Raw genomic sequence first — 17,291 nt, forward strand, 5'->3', positions numbered from 1 at the left:
TTCAAAATGATGTGGTGGGACCCACTCAGACTACAGACCCCCCCACTCCCTCGGTGCTCTTCATATCTCTCGGTATCACGTTCGTCGAAGCAAATAGCCCCGTCACCACTCCATTCAGATGGGTGAGCAGGCACAAAAAAAAGGGGTTTGCATATCCCGTTTCCCCCGATGATTTGAAACCTGGTCCTCCGTGGTGGAGATGTGATTTTAGATTATTAATGAGTCTTTGTCTTCCCTTCCGTCATGCGAGCGAGTGAATGAAGGGGGTCAAGAAGTGCACAAAAGGCCCAGTGTAACAGTGCACTGACAAATGAGGGTGATGTAATGTGGCATCCGTGTTTATAGTGGTGCATTCATTACTGCTAATGGGGCCGTAATGACACCATAATCAGCTTACTAATTGAGTGTCATTACAGGGGGATGCTGGTGCTGTGTTCTCCCCACAGATGGATAATGTTACTGTCACTGTTGCTTATTGAGCAAACGGGGGTAATAATCACATCGTATGATGAAATGAAGGAAAGGAATGACTTCATCTTCTCCTTATGGTCCGCATTAGAAAGCCCCGATGGGAAAGTGGTGCAACGCATGTGGTGATATTTTAAGGGATACGACTGTGGATTGTACAAAATCAAATGTCCTCATCGAGGTGATATTTTCAGACCATTATCTCAATGCTTTTCCCAACCAGATGTCTCCTTTTCTTTCAGTGGGTGGAGCATCACGATGACCCCTCTGTCATGTCTGCTGAAGAGCCCCGCGGAGAGAATCTGCATTCGCTAGACCGAAGATCAGACTGGGTGAAGCCAGTTTTATGACTGACAATTCAGCAAACTCACCTTCTCAGAACCTTAATTTTCTACGTCTCCTTGCTGCTCCACCTGTCAAGAGGAGGCGGCTTGTGAAGACCCGTTTGAGCACTTGACAGCTCTGATCCACTTATCGCACGTCAACGAGCCGGGCCGGAAAAAAAGGGAAAGCGTTGCACTTAGGAGGCAACATCAGCAAAGGTGATGCACTGTTTTCTATTCAGGGCCATTGATCCACTGACCTCCTGATTTAATTGGCCACACACACACACATACACACACACACACACACACACACACCTGTGTTGCTGCCCTCTGCGGAGGCTGTAAATAGTCTGGCTCGAGTTCAGTGACACAACACGCGGACACACACTTAAACAGCGATACCCAATCGGGTGTTAGGAGTCCATCTGCACACTATTAGCTCCCGTAGAGAACCGACCTTGACTGCGATAAAGACACGGTGTCGGCGTGTTTGCGTTAGCGGGAGGCGGTGTCACGTCCTGCCGGCTCTGATTGAGAGTGAGAATGGGAGCCGATGTGACAGAGCGGCCCCGATAAATACTCTCAAATCATCAGCGCCTGAGGGTCGGCCACTCGAAATAAGGGAAGCCATAGAGCTCCGTTACTCCGTTTAGACACTTCCTCACAATGCTTGATTGAAAAAGTAGAGCATATTAATTGAAAAGTGTGTGCATTTCTGGGTCATGTCACTTTGACTAACCTAGATTTGACTAAATAAGCTTGAGGAAGATGTGTGTGTAAGTCCTGCCTTGATCAAAATACACACACGTGTTGTATCTAACACTTTCTATACCTTCTGACTACTACTACTACTACTACTACTACTTCTACTACATGCCCTTCACCCAACAAAGAGGGAATACAATATAAAAATTTCAATCACTCCTCATGAATACCTTCCCTTCCTTCTCCACACCTCCTCCCCATACACCAACCCTCCAGTCAGTGTGTAAGCCGTGCCTACGGGCCCCTTGGACGATGAACGATGTCCCCACACTGGAGTACGAGTTGCTGCTGTCCCCGGCCAGCTCCTCCCTCCCCGGCAGCCCCGGCGCCGGCGGCAGCAGCAGCCCTCCTCTGACGCTGGTCGGCGTGGAAAACGAGCAGCGCACCGCCTTGGCCTTCGTGGGCCTCCTCATGCTCTTCCTGGTCTTCCTGCTGGTCAGGTGCTTCAGGATCCTGCTGGACCCCTACAGCCGCATGCCCTCATCGTCCTGGACTGACCACAAGGAGGGGCTGGAGAGGGGCCAGTTTGATTACGCACTGGTGTAAAGGCGAGAGAGGGTTGGAAAGGACAATATTACACTTTAACATTTTTAAATGGGCTGTACCAACTCACTCTAAGGTGGGTGTGTGTCTGATTTATATCACTGTATCGCGGCTTGTGTGCTGCTGTAAATATGAGGCGGGCGGTAAACTGGGTGTGCATAACGAGTGAACAACAGGCACGCAGAACGCTGGAGTCCCTGCAGGCCAAACACTCAGATGTTGGACCACGAAGGACAGAACTAATGAGCTGCAAAGCTGCCTTAACCTGACCCACCGTACCCTCCACACGCATCACCTTAGGGTTAGGGTGTCCAAACGCCATCAAAACAGAACAGGAGTTTTATGGGAAGATCACCTTCACTCACATTTTGATGAGAACATTTGCAAAACACAACGAGAACTTAAAGGGATACTTCATCCATTTACATACACAGCTTTGTGTCGTTAGAAACCTGGTAGTATTTTTGAATGGTTGTGCATCATTCCCTCATTTTCCCAGAGACGGAGATCTCTGTGTTTCTATTCTGAAAAAGGAGCCGTCGATGACGCAAATATCATCATTGTGCATCATCGGAGTCTGCTTTGGTTAGAGGGGGTGAGACTACAACACTAGTTCCTCATGTTCTCAACCCGCCTGTAGGGGGCGGGACCCACTGAGACTACAGACCTATTACAGACCAGTGGTGGGACCCACTGAGACTACAGACCTATTACAGACCAGTGGTGGGACCCACTGAGACTACAGACCTACAGACCAGTGGTGGGACCCACTGAGACTACAGACCTACAGACCAGTGGTGGGACCCACCGAGACTCAGACCTATTACAGACCAGTGGTGGGACCCACTGAGACTACAGACCTATTACAGACCAGTGGTGGGACCTACTGATACTACAGACCTTTAACAGACCAGTGGTGGGACCCACTGAGACTACAGACTTAACTGACCAGTGGTGGGACCCACTGAGACTACAGACCTACTGACCAGTGGTGGGACCCACTGAGACTACAGACCTACTGACCAGTGGTGGGACCCACTGAGGCTACAGATCTATTACAGACCAGTGGTGGGACCCACTGAGACTACAGACCTATTACAGACCAGTGGTGGGATCCACTGAGACTACAGACCTACTGACCAGTGGTGGGACCCACTGAGACTACAGACCTATTACAGACCAGTGGTGGGACCGACTGAGACTACAGACCTATTACAGACCAGTGGTGGGACCCACTGAGACTACAGACCTATTACAGACCAGTGGTGGGATCCACTGAGACTACAGACCTACTGACCAGTGGTGGGACCCACTGAGACTACAGACCTATTACAGACCAGTGGTGGGACCCACTGAGACTACAGACCTATTACAGACCAGTGGTGGGATCCACTGAGACTACAGACCTACTGACCAGTGGTGGGACCCACTGAGACTACAGACCTATTACAGACCAGTGGTGGGACCCACTGAGACTACAGACCTATTACAGAGCAGTGGTGGGATCCACTGAGACTACAGATTTATTACATTACTCCAATCGGATGTTCGTGGTGTTCTAGATCAGTGGGAGTGGCCTGCGGAGCTGTGCATTGTGGGAGTTGTTGTCTTCCATCCACATGCGCCAAAACTGTCACTGTCTGCTTTTTCTCGGTCAAGAAGGCACCAAATTCTAAATTGATGTTACATTTCGACTACATACATATATTTCGATACAGTTTCATGTTTCCACCGGTGAAGTATCCCTTTAAATGAAGGAGTTTACACTTAAGCAAATGCCCCTTTAATGAGCCAATGTCCATTGTAAAGCATCCAGGTGTTAAGTGCTGATCGAGCACAAATCCACCCCTTTTTCTTTCTTTAAAAAAAAAAAAAATGTTGGACACTGATCCTGGAGCAGCACTGCAGTTTCAGATGCTTTTAAAGAAGCATGTAGTTTGAGTCTCCTGAACATTCGTCTGTGTGTGTTTTGTGTGTTACTGTGTCTATAACTGAAAAGCCATATTGAAACTATAATCTCTTATTACTGCAAGTAGACTTTCTGTTCACTGGTTGTGTCCTTTGCTTTAGTCGGCCTGCCCAGTGTGGTGATGGAGCAAACGGCAACCTTTAGGCAGAAAAGAAAGCTTTATTTTTCTATTCTTGACTCAAGTTTGCGAGTCTCCCTTTTTGCTATCTCTGTCCTCTTCCTCTTACTGTTTCAATCTTTAGACTGTGGATTTTTTAGGAAGTCATGCAGCCACGGCTTAGAAGGAGGCAAAGCAATTTGCTTTGCTTTTCTTGTGTATTTTGTAATTACATATTTTTCTGACTATCTGCTTTGTTTTTGATACAAAAAAAGAAAAGAAAAAGAAAGATTTTCTTCCTAATTTCCACTGATAGCTGGACTGTGTGGAAGCCCACGTTGTTCATGTTGGAAATCAAATAAACGTTATTACTACTTATGTGTCACCTTGTGTCACTTTTGTTAGCTGATTTATTTGTTAGAACGTAACACACAAGAGGAAAAGAACGACTCGGGACACGATACTTAAAAATATAACCCACAATACTTTATTGCCATTAATGTCACTGGACAAAAGTTTACAATATTATGTGAATCACTCTAATTTTTAAACTGCCATTTGGTGTTATAAATCTTTGGTTTTTGGTCTTTTTGCACAAAAGTGATCATTGAGGATATTAAAAGATGTTCAACGATGGCTGATTGATTTATTGATTGTCAGCTAGTCGATATGGCGTGACTGGACGATTGTCATTTCAGCTTTCAGCTGGACTCTGGACTCAACTCGCGTCAGGTTTGTGGCGGACGTCGGAACTGAAACATCGTTATTTCTAAATCATAAAGCGTACATTTCATTTGCAAGCAGATGATGACGACGACAGTATTGTTTCAAAGATTGACACTGAAGCTGAGATACAGTAAGCACACGCAACACATTGCCTTTTTTTTTTTTTAAACATTGTGGCAAATAAAAAGAAAAATTACAAACTGACAATTAAGATACAAGAATACAAAGGTTCCCAGGTTAGAAAAATGGTTATGTATTATAAACATCGTCGAGGCTGCGGGACAGTGCAACAGCCTCGACCGAGAGAAAAAAAAGATTATCGTTTAGCACCATAGATCCTAGCTGGAGATGGTCGTTGATCCTTACGGCATTGTACAGACAGTGTAAGCTTGAATGAGATAATAGATGATGGGAATGTTAATTATCCTGACGTGTCTTTGATTTGGTTTCGCTGATGCCTGGTGCTTATTTGACAGTGGTTTCAAACGATACAAACAAACAAACGCAACGCTGCATTTGCTTTTTTGTTGGTTTTGCTTCATTTTTTTTTTTTTTGTTCTAAACAAAACAAAGTCAACAGTACATAAAGGCCTTCAATATTGGGTTTTACTGTGAGTATTTGTTTTTGGCAGCCTTGATATTTAAAAAAAAAAACAACAACCCCCATCTACATTTCACTTAAAAATATACAATTTAATTTTCAAGAAGCAAGTTTGATAATATTGTTTTTTTCAGCACTGAGACAATACAAAAGACGGACATACACAACATTAAATCCTAGCAAAAAAAAAAAAAAAAAAAAAAGAGTAAAATTTTTGCAATCCAGATTCAAGACTGCACTTTCTTCGTACAGCGAAAGAGATGTTAATATCTAGCACCGTTTATTCTCTTTGAGAGAAAAAAAAAAGAGAAAGAAAATCACGAGAAATGAAAGATGACCTGACGGATATGTGTTTTTTTTCTTCTTTTTGTGAGGTTTCGTGTTCACCTGTGCGTGCCCTTGACACTGTAAAGCACTACTAGGTACAGCTGAGGCTAACGTGTCTTGTACCTTTTGAGACTGTGGTCAGCTGTGTGTCGTTAAAAAAAACGAGGTCTGGACCTCAGACATCGAGCTCACGGTGATGTCAAAGAAGTCAGATCAAGTCAGCTTATAGTCAAGTTCAGCCTCCCAGCACCGGCTGTCAGCTACAGCTCTACTCTCCTGAAGCACAGTATGTTTAGAAGGAGAACCCAGGAGAAGCTACAAGCCTCTGATGGTCAACAGGGGGGGGGGGGGGGGGGGGGTCTACTGTGGACTTGAGGAAAAGGCTGGCTCTCAGGTCCAGAATCAGTGCACCTGAAGTCTCCCTACAAGGACGAATACAAACGTGACCTGACCCATCCTCTTTTTAAAAGTCTACTAGCTGGTGTGTGCATGCTGAAGGACACTAGCACCCTCTTTTGTTGTAAAGTCGGCATCACAGCATGGTGTCCATACTCTGTGAGACGCACTGAGGTAACCAAACATGACAGCACACACACACATGCTGATCCCTGCTCGCCGCCGCCCGCGGGCAGGACAGGAGGGCGGTCGCATCGGAGTAGAACACGGCTCGTGGTTTTTCTCGTCTGAAAGTTGGTTTGCCATCCAGCTTCAAAAAACAAAACAAAAAAGAAAAAACCAAACCGCTATGGACTAAAGAACCTGAATTGCTGCGTTATGTTGCAGTCCTTCGTGTTAACATCTTTTTAAACAGCACAAATACATTAAATGACACATTACAATACTGAGAGGGGCAGACGTGACAAACCTTGTTCCCCCCGGTGTCATGATTTCTTTCCTTTTTTTTATACCAAGATCACAGCGAGGTGAAAAAGTCCTTGGACCACCATGACGTCACCCAACACCTTTCGTATTCAGGCACTTCTTTATAACACTAGACAAAAGGACATCCTGCATGTGACATGTTCCATTACCACAGCTTTGGCCACTCTCAGCACTTTAATTTTCTATTTCTATGTAATTCCTTGTTTTTTTTTGCCTACGAAAGTGCTTCATGGACTTGTGAGCCATCTGTCAGCCATTTCTTTTTGTCTTTATGAGGGGAGGGGAGGGGGGGTATGGTCCAAGCACTAGGGCACCTCTCTGCCATCTCCTCCACTGGCGCTCTCAGTGGAGGATGAGTGCTGGGTCGGGTACAAGTGGAGGGGGGGGCGCAAGATGAAGTGTAGTCAGGGTAAAACAAAAAAAAAACACAAAACATGAACATATAATAACATAAACAGTAACAAAGTGGTGGTAGAGTTGGGCGGATTGACTCAGTCTTTCATAGCCCTTTGATTACCCCTGTTGGCGGGGATGGTCCTGCAGGGGGGAGGAGTTATTGGATAAAAGGGAAGGTTAAAACTCAAAGGCTTTAGGAATCAGTCCAGGACAGGATGAGCTCAGTGCAGGTGGACGAGGAGCTTGATGCGCAGGGCGTCTCCTATCTCCCCTCGTAGGTAGTCACTGTCGTGCTGATCCTCCAGCTGGTGTAGTCTTCGGGGCCCGAACAGCCGCAGGCTGGCGATCTCCAGCCGGTAGGATCCCGCCGCGGGCGGCCTCTTGCCGAGCCGCAGCACGCTCTTCCCGTCGCGTCGCTCCAGCAGGCGGAAGTGTTCGTCGGCGTTGCCGTGGGTGATGACGTAGCGTACGTGGTGCTCCAGGGGCTGCAGGGCGGGCAGGAGCTCCAGGAGGGGCTCCTTGTTGAGCAGCGAGGACAGAGAGAGGTTCATGGGGATGGAGTCCTGGGTGTCGATGCTGGCCATGCTCACCGCGGGCTCCTGCAGGGAGGAGGAGGAACCAGATGAAACACAAGGTGGACCCAGATATGGACATCAACAGACTATATAATAATAATAATAATATAATAATAATAAGGGCACATATGGGTCCATACACATCAACAGAGCAGGAAGTGTTGGTAAGATAAGGTAATATAGACAGTAGTAAGACCTTAAAATGTAATTAAATGAATATAATAAATCAAAATAAGATTAAAAGTTAGAATTTAAAAAGTTAAAAAAGGCGAATTCACATAAAAGCAAGTCTTTAAAAGTTTTAAAAAGTGATAAAAAAAAAAGCTGATTCAGCAAGTGTTCCTACATCAGGGCACACTTACGTTGAAATGACCCCAATGAGACGAGCACCGAGACCCAGAATGTCAACATACCTGGTGGAGATCGTTGTCAGCAGCGTTGCGCTTGTGTCGTGCGTTCTTTCCTGCTCCTGCTCCGTTGATCTTACACTCGTAGCAGGCCTCGTGAGACAGACTGTCGTCGTCGTCACCCTCCGTGAACTGGGCTTGGAAACCTGAGCCCGTCATACAGTGACTGGATGGAGACGACAAACAGAGTTCAGTATGATGTGTAACTGTTTTTTTTACGATGGTGATTCTTTGAATCCGTGTTGCCCTCTCACCCCTGTCCTGCTCTGTAGAAGCCTCCGGGACAGCCACACAGGTAGCCTCCGTCCGTGTTGGAGCAGCCGTAGATACAGGGGTTGCTGCTGGTGCTGCATTCGTTCACATCCTGGCAGCCGCCGCCGGAGGTCTGCTCGAAGTCGAAGCCAGAGGGACACACGCATTTGAAGCTGCCCAGCGTGTTGTAGCAGGAGGCGGAGCCACACACTGACGACGCCTGACACTCGTTCTCATCTGCAGAGGAAAGGGATAAAAGTGCACCGGTGTTAAGATGATGCTGAAAAATTCAGCATTACTGCTCGTCATGTGATCGTGATCTTTACGGACGATTACCAGCTCGAAATTTAACTTAAACAAATGATTATCACAGTTGTAATTTTCTTTATTGTGATTACATATTACATCATTTTCACTAATAATTTAAGGAGAAATGTGATCACAAGTTGTTTGAATGAATTCCTACCAGAGCTGTTTATATGGAATAATAATAATAATAATAATAATAACAATAACAATTGGAGCCCGACCGATTTATCGGTGGACCGATATTATCGGCCGATATTAGGCATTTTCCAAACTATCGGTATCGGCATTAATAATGGCAGATAAATGAATATTTTAAAAATAAAATAAAAATGGACGAACCACCCTTATAGAACTTATCAGAATTTGTCTCCAGTCTTGTTGGAAGTTATATTTATGAAGCTTACCAAGTTTTTTTAATACTGGTAACTTTGTGTTTGGTTGTTGTTGTTGTTTTTGTGTTTTTGTTCAAAGGACTTAAAGTTTTATGTCTTAAGTTTGTATTTTTATACATTTTATTTATCAGAACTTTAATATATTTTAATGTTCCTCTGTTCCGTTGTGACAATAAAATAAATCATTATCATATTATTTTAGTGAAGACTCATAAATAATTACAAATAACTAATGTTAGGGAAATCTATTAATGTTTTGTTACACGTTTCTAAAAATAAATTAAAAAAAATATCGGCCGATATATCGGATTTTTAAATCAACAAATATTTTATCGGTATCGGCCTTCAAAATCCTTTATCGGTCGGGCTCTAATAACAAAAACAATAACAATAATGCATTTTACTTGTAAAGCGATTTTAAAGGTACTCAAAGACACTTGACATATATATATATAAAAACAACACAGTAAACATCACAGTACTTATCACAGGTTAAAATCCCACATTAAAAGCACACAATTGTTGCAGTCTTATCATAAGTCTTATTAACCTTCATGGAATCCTAACGTCCTCTGAACAGCTGTGCACTGTTTGCCTTTGCTGGTAATTACGTGACAGACTAGAGTGGAGTGAAACTCACCCACGCACTGGTTCCACTGGTAGTGCTGCACGTAGCCCTGAGGACAACCGCAGCGGAAACCTCCCATCATGTTCTGACAGCCGTGCTGACAGCGGTGGTTACTGCCACACTCATCCACATCTGAGGAAAACCAACACCGAGGGTTTTAAATTGCCTCCTGGTTTAAGTGCAACCACTATTTTCTGCCATATTTTCTGATTTTGAAGAATCCGTAAACGTTTTCCGTGTCTGCTCACCCTCACAATCCGTGCCCGCCGTGTCCAAGGAGAAGCCTTTAGAGCATTCACAGTTGAAGCTACCAGGCGTGTTGACACAAGCGGCCCGGTTCCCGCAAACGCTGCTCTGAGCCGAACACTCGTTGTTGTCTGCAAACGGAAACAGATTTGAGTTAAAGATGCATTTTTTTGTTGTTCTTCCAAACACTTTTATCCGGTGCAGAGTAACACTGGACGTCCTCCCGTCTCAGACTCACCGATGCAGGCGGTCTGGTGCTGGGTGAAGCCCGTAGGACATTTGCAGGTGAAGCCTCCGATGGTGTTCACGCAGAGGAACTGGCAGTTATGCTGCTTGGTGGAACATTCATCCAGATCTTAGAGGAGAAATGAGAAAGCACATAACAACCATCAAAACCAAATTACATAGAGGGATGCAGCCTCAAAACCACGATAAAATGAATTAGAACAACATTTTATTTGCTAGTCAGTTATAATGATAAATAACTAGAAAAGGCAATGCTTGCAGTTGAAAGGTTATGTTAACATACAGTTAAGGGTGGGGGCTTCCATAGGAAGATTTTTATGATGGTTTATATATATATATATATTTAAAATGATGTATGAAGAGTGAACACTGTGGGAATGAAAGCAGGTTATGTTTTCCCGAAGATTTTAAAGCTCTTATCTCTGGCTGACGTTTCCCACCATCCACAGCTCTGAACATTCCATCCAATACACACTAATGTAAAAAAAAAAAAAAAAAACTTATTTTCTCTTTTCATTTTATTTGGCCGCGTTCGGAAAATTTCTGGGCATCGGCAAAGAAGATTTGGGCCCCATTCAGGGGTGGAACCACCCAGCCAATACGCAGGCTGTGCAGCCCGTTCTCATTATCAGGTTGAACACGCTTTGTTCTGCCCTCAGGAGCAGACAGACCACAGCAGGATCAAGCCTGCCCAGCAGCTACAAAAACCTGGCACCTTCCCGCAGGGTTCTGCAGAGGCATGTGTCTTTATTTGTGCTTTAGAAAGGAACCATCTTGAGACAATCAGTACGTTATGTTTTATTCTTGTGATTCTCACAAACAATGGTCCCTTTCTTCATTAACAAACAACAGGCATTGTGACTTCATAGCATTTAAAATGCTCAAAAAGGGTGTGGAAGAATAAAAAAACGAGAGTAGCAGTATGGTTAACTATCAAAAAGATCATTAAATCACATCATACCTTTATGAAGCTATGAAATAACCAACAAATACAAATCTAGAGTCCACCAACCTTTGCAAGTCTTTCCGTCTGGCTGTAGGCTGTATCCTCTGGGGCAAGAGCAGAGGTAGCTGCCCTCTGTGTTTTTACACAGGAAGTTACAGGGTTTTGGAGACAGAGCGCACTCATCCATATCTGGAATATGCAGACGGGGGTGGAAAAAAACAGACTGAATATATGCAGCAATATTTTCTATCCACACAACCAAACTCCATCTAATACAAACTGTCTGAGATAGTGCTGGCAGGTCAGAGGTCAGCCGTACCGATGCAGGAGGTGGCGGTGAAGTCGGTCTTGTAGCCCACGTTACAGTGACAGCGGAAGGACCCGATGGTGTTGATGCACTGACCGTTCAGGCACATATCGGGCATCACCTGGCACTCGTTGATATCTGGAAGACGTTTTAGATCAGACAGGTCAGTCTCATTTCAGCGTAGGCTGCATTATTCTCAATCAATTGTACTGAATTTACTGCGCCACTCACCTCTGCCGTCTGTGGTGTAGCCGGGTCCGAGTGGGCACATCTTCTTGTACTGCACGGTGCCGGGCAGCGGGCAGAGCTCACACTGGGACCCCCAGCCTCGGCCCGTGTTGCAGCAGCACTCGGACTTGGTCACGCTGTTCCTGTTGGTGGACGACTGCTGGCACATCGTCTGCAGGACCTCTACGTAACAGTAGCCCTTCCGGTTGTCTGAAGGAAAGGATGACAGCGTGTGAGTTTGGGGTGAGGAGGAAGAAATTTCAGTTTCCGTTTTAACACCATCGCCCCTCGCAGAGATCTTACCGATACACTCGGTCCCGGTGGAGCTGGACTCGAAGCCGTCGTTGCACTCGCAGCGGTAGCTTCCCACCGTGTTGACGCAGCGTCCGTTCTTACAGATGCCGGGCTTGGCGCGGCACTCGTTCAGATCTGCGGAAGGAAAGGACGGGAGGGTGAAGAGAGTGAAGAGGCAGATAAATCCAGTAACAACAGTAGGTTTGGGGGAGTGTAAGGACTGAGGGGGAACCTGAGACGTTCTAACTCACCCATGCATCCCTCTCCATCGGGTCTGCGCTGCATGCCGGGAGGACAGATGCACATGAAGGTGCCGATCAGGTTCTTACAGGTCATACCCTTGGAGTCGCAGTCGTCCAGACCCTCAGAGCACTCGTCCTGGTCTGGTGCAGGACAGTGAAAGATGGACAATTAGAGGTAAAACCACAACAGCTGGTAAAAAAAATTAAAAACCGCAATATCCTGTTCCAGTGGGGTCAAAAAGTAAAAAATGACACTTTACAAACAGGAAATGAGTGGCGGCCTCTCACCTCTGCACATGCGTTGGTCGTCTCGCAGCACGTAGCCAGCAGGACACATACACTCATAGGAGCCGAAGGTGTTAACACACCGGAAGGCACACAGCAAAGGATTCTGGGAGCACTCATTGATGTCTGGAGACAAGAATATGAAATGGATGTGTTTACTTTGTCATTTTTTTTGTTGTCATTTTGTCATTTTTGAGTATTCCTGTGTGAGCGACTGACCTTCACAGGTCATCATGGGTCCGGGTTCAAAGCCCTCCTGGCACGAGCACTCGAAACCTCCCACCACGTTGGTGCAGGTCCCGTTTCCACACGGGTTCCCTATGGAGCACTCGTCGGTGTCTGGAGGAGACGGGGTGAAGACAGAGTAGACAATTAAAACCAGTGACACATTTATATTCTACCTGGCACTTTAAAAGCATAAACAGCTTAAATATGTGTCTAAAAATAGATCAGGCTGTTTTACAGGAAAAAATATGTGAACTAAAGTTCTGAAAAAGAAGTCCTTCAGGCTGCAAGCATTGTTTTTTTTCTGTTCTATTGCGGCTGTAAATTCTCCAAACACTCAGTTCTTCATGTATATTTCAGAAAAGCGTCTTACCGACACAGTTGACTCCCGTGTAATCCAGGTTGTATCCGAAGGGGCATTCGCAGCGGAACGAGCCATCTGTGTTGATGCAGATACCGTTTTGGCAGACGCCTGGGTTGTCCAGACACTCGTTCAAATCTAAAGAGAGCAAGAGAAATGTTGCATTTTTAAATTAAAACAAAAAAACAAAAGGACCTCTGCAACGTGCCACCAAGTTTTGTGGGAGTGATTTTGGCACTGACCTGTGCGAGCATCGCCCGGTCCGGGCAGAGCTCCGAGGCCGTAGGGACACAGGGTTTTAAAAGCAGCTGGAGATGGAAAAAAAAAAGGCTTAGCTTCATTATTTATTTCACAAGATGTCATCAAATATGTGTGTGTGTGTGTGTGTTACACACCGTGGGTCTCTCGTGGGCACAGCTCACAGGGAAGCCCCCAGCCCTCTGCAGGCATCTTGCTGCAGCAGCACTTGGCCTTGGTGTTGTTCAAAGCTTTGGGGACGGAACATTTTCCCGCCTCGAATTTGGTGAAACAGAAGCTCTCTCTGGTATCTGGAAAAAAACGATGGATGGTGCTCGGTCTGTTATTCAAACCTCCTCCACCTTAGCGATGGGCTAAAGTAGCTCTGATCAAGGTGTTCACTAACAAGCTTCTCTCACCGTAGCATCTGCGTTTGTTGTCGGAGAGCACGAAGCCCGGCTGGCAGGTGCACTGGAAGCTGCCGGGGGTGTTGGTGCAGGTGCCAAACTGGCAGATGTTGGGCTCCACCTCGCACTCGTTGATATCTGGGAAGGGAGCGGTGTGGTGAGAAGATGGCCGTTATGATTCGAGTACGCGTGGAGCATTTTGTCTGAACTGAAGTGTGGTTTTTTTTGTGTCTCACCTATACACTGGTCATTCTGCACCTCGTAGCCAGGAGGGCAGATACACCTGAAAGACCCGTCCAGATTCTGACAAGTTCCCGGAGAGCAGGTGCCGGGCAGACTCACGCACTCGTTGACGTCTGTGGAAAACAGCAGAAATCAGAGAATGTGGCTTCATCGGTCCGTGTATGTCGGACAAACAGTAGCGTACGAAAGTCGATGGATACTGTAGAAGAAAATGTGTTTTATTTTAATCTCATCCTAATATTCCATTCTCTTGTACTCATCAATATTATCCTTATATTATATATTATCCTATAGACCTTTTGTTCTTTCCCACTTCCTGGACCGACTCCGAAACATCCTTATCTCACATTGATTGATCAAGGCCTGATGAATGGCCCCTGTTGTGACATTGTGTAGAGAAACCCAGCTGCCCCGAGAGCAGCCACACCTTTGACTTCTCAGGAAGTCTTCCTCCATCTTCTCTGTAAACTCTGTATAAAACTCTCTGACTAGCCCCACACTGGTCAGAACTTGATCTCTTGACTCATTGATTAAACCTCACCTGAACCAGCCACAGAACTGGACCTGAAGAGTTTTTCTTGTGTGTTTAACGGCTCACTTACCGACACAGTTCTTCCCATCCAGAGTGTTCTCATAGCCCTCATGGCAGAAACACTGGAAGGAGCCCAGTCCGTTGATACACTGTCCGTTCCTGCACACCTGGCCCTGCAGGGCGCTGCACTCGTCTATGTCTGTAAGGTAAACATCGAGAGGACTCCCTAAATATTGGTTTTGGATATGCATTGACAGATACAAGCAGCATACAAACAAATTGTCTAAATTTGATTTCAGGGCCCAAATGTAGCACGAAATGTAATCTTTAACAACGTGACATGGAATCACAGACTGTCATAGAGTAGAACAGTGAGCGGTCCGTACCCATGCAGTCGTTGTTGTGCGTGAGCTCGAAGCCGGAGAAGCAGAGGCAGTTGTAGGATCCCACCGTGTTCTTACAGGTGCCGTTACCGCACGGCTGTCTGTCGCACTCGTCGATGTCTGAAACACACAGGGAACACAGGGTGAAAACATGCAGATGTAAAGGAAAGAAAAAGTGTGTATTACGTGTGTATTAGTGTGTGTTTGTGGTTGTGCGTCTCACCCATGCACATGGTCTGGTCGGCGGTGGCCTTGAAGCCGTTGTGGCAGAGACAGCGGTAGCTTCCCTGCGTGTCGATACACGATCCATGGCTGCACACGTTAGGGATCTCCACGCACTCGTTACGGTCTGAAAGAGAAACGGGAAGGAAGTTTTCCAATAAGTTTAATGTGGTATAAAATGTTTAAAAAATGCCCATCATAATTAATTATAACATTTAAGAAACTTGGTCCATCATCTATTCTTTTATATATCTAGTTATAAAAAACTATTAAGATATTTTCTGTTGATGAACTAATTGACTTTTGGATGCAGCACTAATATTATTCATTACACTTTATATTCCCTAATCTCACTTTATGCTTTGATTTCATGTAAAACTCCCTGTGTGTGTGTGTGTGTGTGTGTGTGTGTGTCCTGTGTTTCCTTCTGTGATCAAACGAAACTCTTTGCTTTGTTTTGTGAGTATTCGGACATGTGTGTTATGAATAAACAAACCACACTGAGCACAAACTGGTGGTGTGAATTTACATAACTGCAGATTTCCCACTGCCACATGAATGCAAATCATAATAATCTCCCTTCACCGACAGTTGTGGATCAGACGGGGTGGTACTCACCCAAACAGGCCCCGCTGGGCGATAGTTTGAAGCCCGGCGAGCACTCGCAGCGGTAGCTGCCTGGGATGTTGATACAGTTGGCGTTGCGTTGGCACAGGTTGTCCCCGCTGTTACACTCATCAATATCTAAGCGGTGGGAAGAACGGGACAAACAGTGGACATCAATCACGGGCTCCAGAACTGGCAGTCCGGGTTCACGGACAGCAGGAGAGTGAAACAACAACGGCTCCGTTCTGGCTCTCGTGCCGTTCAGACGCTGGTCGGCTGCTGGCGGGTTCTGGGTCGGGATGATGGAGGGTCCGGGCCGGTGCCCTCTTTCAGAGCCACTACGCTTGTCTTTACTAGGGGATAACTCACGTGGCCAAAAGGCAGCATTAACTCAGCTGAGGGGACTGCTTGTAAAAAGTGTGTGTGTGTGTGTGATTTAGTGCAGAATTGGTGGTAAGTGCCAGCAGTAAGTATGTACCTTTTATTGTATTACGAGTGCATAAGGATGCAATGATTCAGCAGCAGGGTCAAGAGAGGAGTGTGTGTGTGTGTGTGTGTGTGTGTGTGTGTGTGTGTGTGTGTGTGTGTGTAGCGAGTGAGAGAGACAAAAAAAGGAAACTAAATAACAAGAAGAGCAGGAAATCGATGTGCACTGGTCTCATAATAGGTTGATCTCCAATCACGGGTATTTATCTTCCCTTCCCGACTGACAGTGAGAGGAACTAACGGGGTCACGCTGAGTTTTACCTTCACAGATGAGCAGTATGTTGTTGTAGCTGAAGCCCATCGGACATTCACAGCGGAAGCTCCCGATCTGATTGATACACACTCCGCTGGCACAGATGCCCGGGATCTCCCTGCACTCGTCGATATCTGTACCAAACAACACAGCGGAACGTTATTACGCAGCCCGTACCTTGTAACGGGAGCCACTTTCTGACCTTTGCAGTGACCTTACCGATGGGCTTGCCAGTGTGGATGTCAATGATGAAGCCGGGAGCCTGGTTACCGCACAGTAACTGGTACTCGGCTGAAACAAGGGCAGGAGACGGTGATGAGAATGTGTTCACACAGCATAGCATATATATGTGTGTGTGTGTGGAGACTCACTGGTGGCGGGAGTGGGACAGGACTCGCACGGCTTGTTCCAGGCTTTCCCCACGTTGTAGGCGCAGCAGCACATCTTCTTGGTCATGTTGAAGGAGAGCTCGTTCTCACACGTGTCGTTGAAGTTACGGTAGCACACGCTCTTCCTCATGTCTGCAGTACCAAGAGGGAGAGACGGCACTTTAGAGCCAAACGCTGACAGAAACGCCTCTTCCAAACTGTTTTTTTTAACGTTTATGTTTTCAGAAGACATGATGAATATTTTACGATGGCGTGTTAGGGCCACTGTAGAAAAAAAAGGACGCAATATTCAGAGAAAAAAGTGTCAAATTTGCAACTTATTCTCTCGCCTCCGTTTTTTTTTTTTTTTGGCATATATTCACGTTCAGTATTCAGTAAGACTTGTTTATTTTGATGTAAGCCTACTAGAAAATGATTTCTAATGTTGAACGTGTACATAAAGCCAACATAAACTAGTTGCTTGGTTGCCGTTGCTATGACAACAAGTGAA

The 17,291-nt window shown here is 45.8% G+C and overlaps 2 protein-coding genes across 2 annotated transcripts in view; one reads left to right on the top strand and one right to left on the bottom strand.

The window, feature by feature from the left end:
- The window catches only part of ctxn1 (cortexin 1), a 12,701-nt gene extending 10,077 nt beyond the window's left edge, over positions 1-2,624 (top strand). Inside the window, exon 2 of the mRNA XM_084011254.1 lies at positions 711-2,624. Within this exon, the coding sequence (XP_083867380.1) occupies positions 1,722-2,105 (384 nt within the window). The 5' untranslated portion in view covers positions 711-1,721 and the 3' untranslated portion in view covers positions 2,106-2,624. The remainder of the gene's footprint in view (positions 1-710) is intronic.
- Positions 2,625-3,967: 1,343 nt separating this feature from the next.
- Positions 3,968-17,291, bottom strand: part of fbn2b (fibrillin 2b) — a 59,552-nt gene continuing 46,228 nt past the window's right edge. The window contains exons 41-65 of the mRNA XM_084011227.1: positions 16,784-16,933; positions 16,632-16,703; positions 16,421-16,546; positions 15,686-15,811; positions 15,069-15,194; positions 14,849-14,965; positions 14,533-14,661; positions 13,924-14,043; positions 13,700-13,825; positions 13,439-13,591; positions 13,286-13,351; positions 13,056-13,181; positions 12,677-12,796; positions 12,461-12,583; positions 12,182-12,313; positions 11,940-12,065; positions 11,640-11,846; positions 11,421-11,546; positions 11,168-11,290; positions 10,148-10,264; positions 9,912-10,040; positions 9,676-9,795; positions 8,337-8,571; positions 8,089-8,248; positions 3,968-7,699 (exon numbers count right to left, since the gene is read on the bottom strand). Coding sequence (XP_083867353.1) covers positions 7,322-7,699; positions 8,089-8,248; positions 8,337-8,571; positions 9,676-9,795; positions 9,912-10,040; positions 10,148-10,264; positions 11,168-11,290; positions 11,421-11,546; positions 11,640-11,846; positions 11,940-12,065; positions 12,182-12,313; positions 12,461-12,583; positions 12,677-12,796; positions 13,056-13,181; positions 13,286-13,351; positions 13,439-13,591; positions 13,700-13,825; positions 13,924-14,043; positions 14,533-14,661; positions 14,849-14,965; positions 15,069-15,194; positions 15,686-15,811; positions 16,421-16,546; positions 16,632-16,703; positions 16,784-16,933 — 3,533 coding nt within the window. The 3' untranslated portion in view covers positions 3,968-7,321. The remainder of the gene's footprint in view (positions 7,700-8,088; positions 8,249-8,336; positions 8,572-9,675; positions 9,796-9,911; positions 10,041-10,147; positions 10,265-11,167; positions 11,291-11,420; positions 11,547-11,639; positions 11,847-11,939; positions 12,066-12,181; positions 12,314-12,460; positions 12,584-12,676; positions 12,797-13,055; positions 13,182-13,285; positions 13,352-13,438; positions 13,592-13,699; positions 13,826-13,923; positions 14,044-14,532; positions 14,662-14,848; positions 14,966-15,068; positions 15,195-15,685; positions 15,812-16,420; positions 16,547-16,631; positions 16,704-16,783; positions 16,934-17,291) is intronic.

This window comes from Eutrigla gurnardus, assembly GCF_963514095.1.
Source record: "Eutrigla gurnardus genome assembly, chromosome: 6".
Lineage (NCBI taxonomy): Eukaryota > Metazoa > Chordata > Actinopteri > Perciformes > Triglidae > Eutrigla > Eutrigla gurnardus.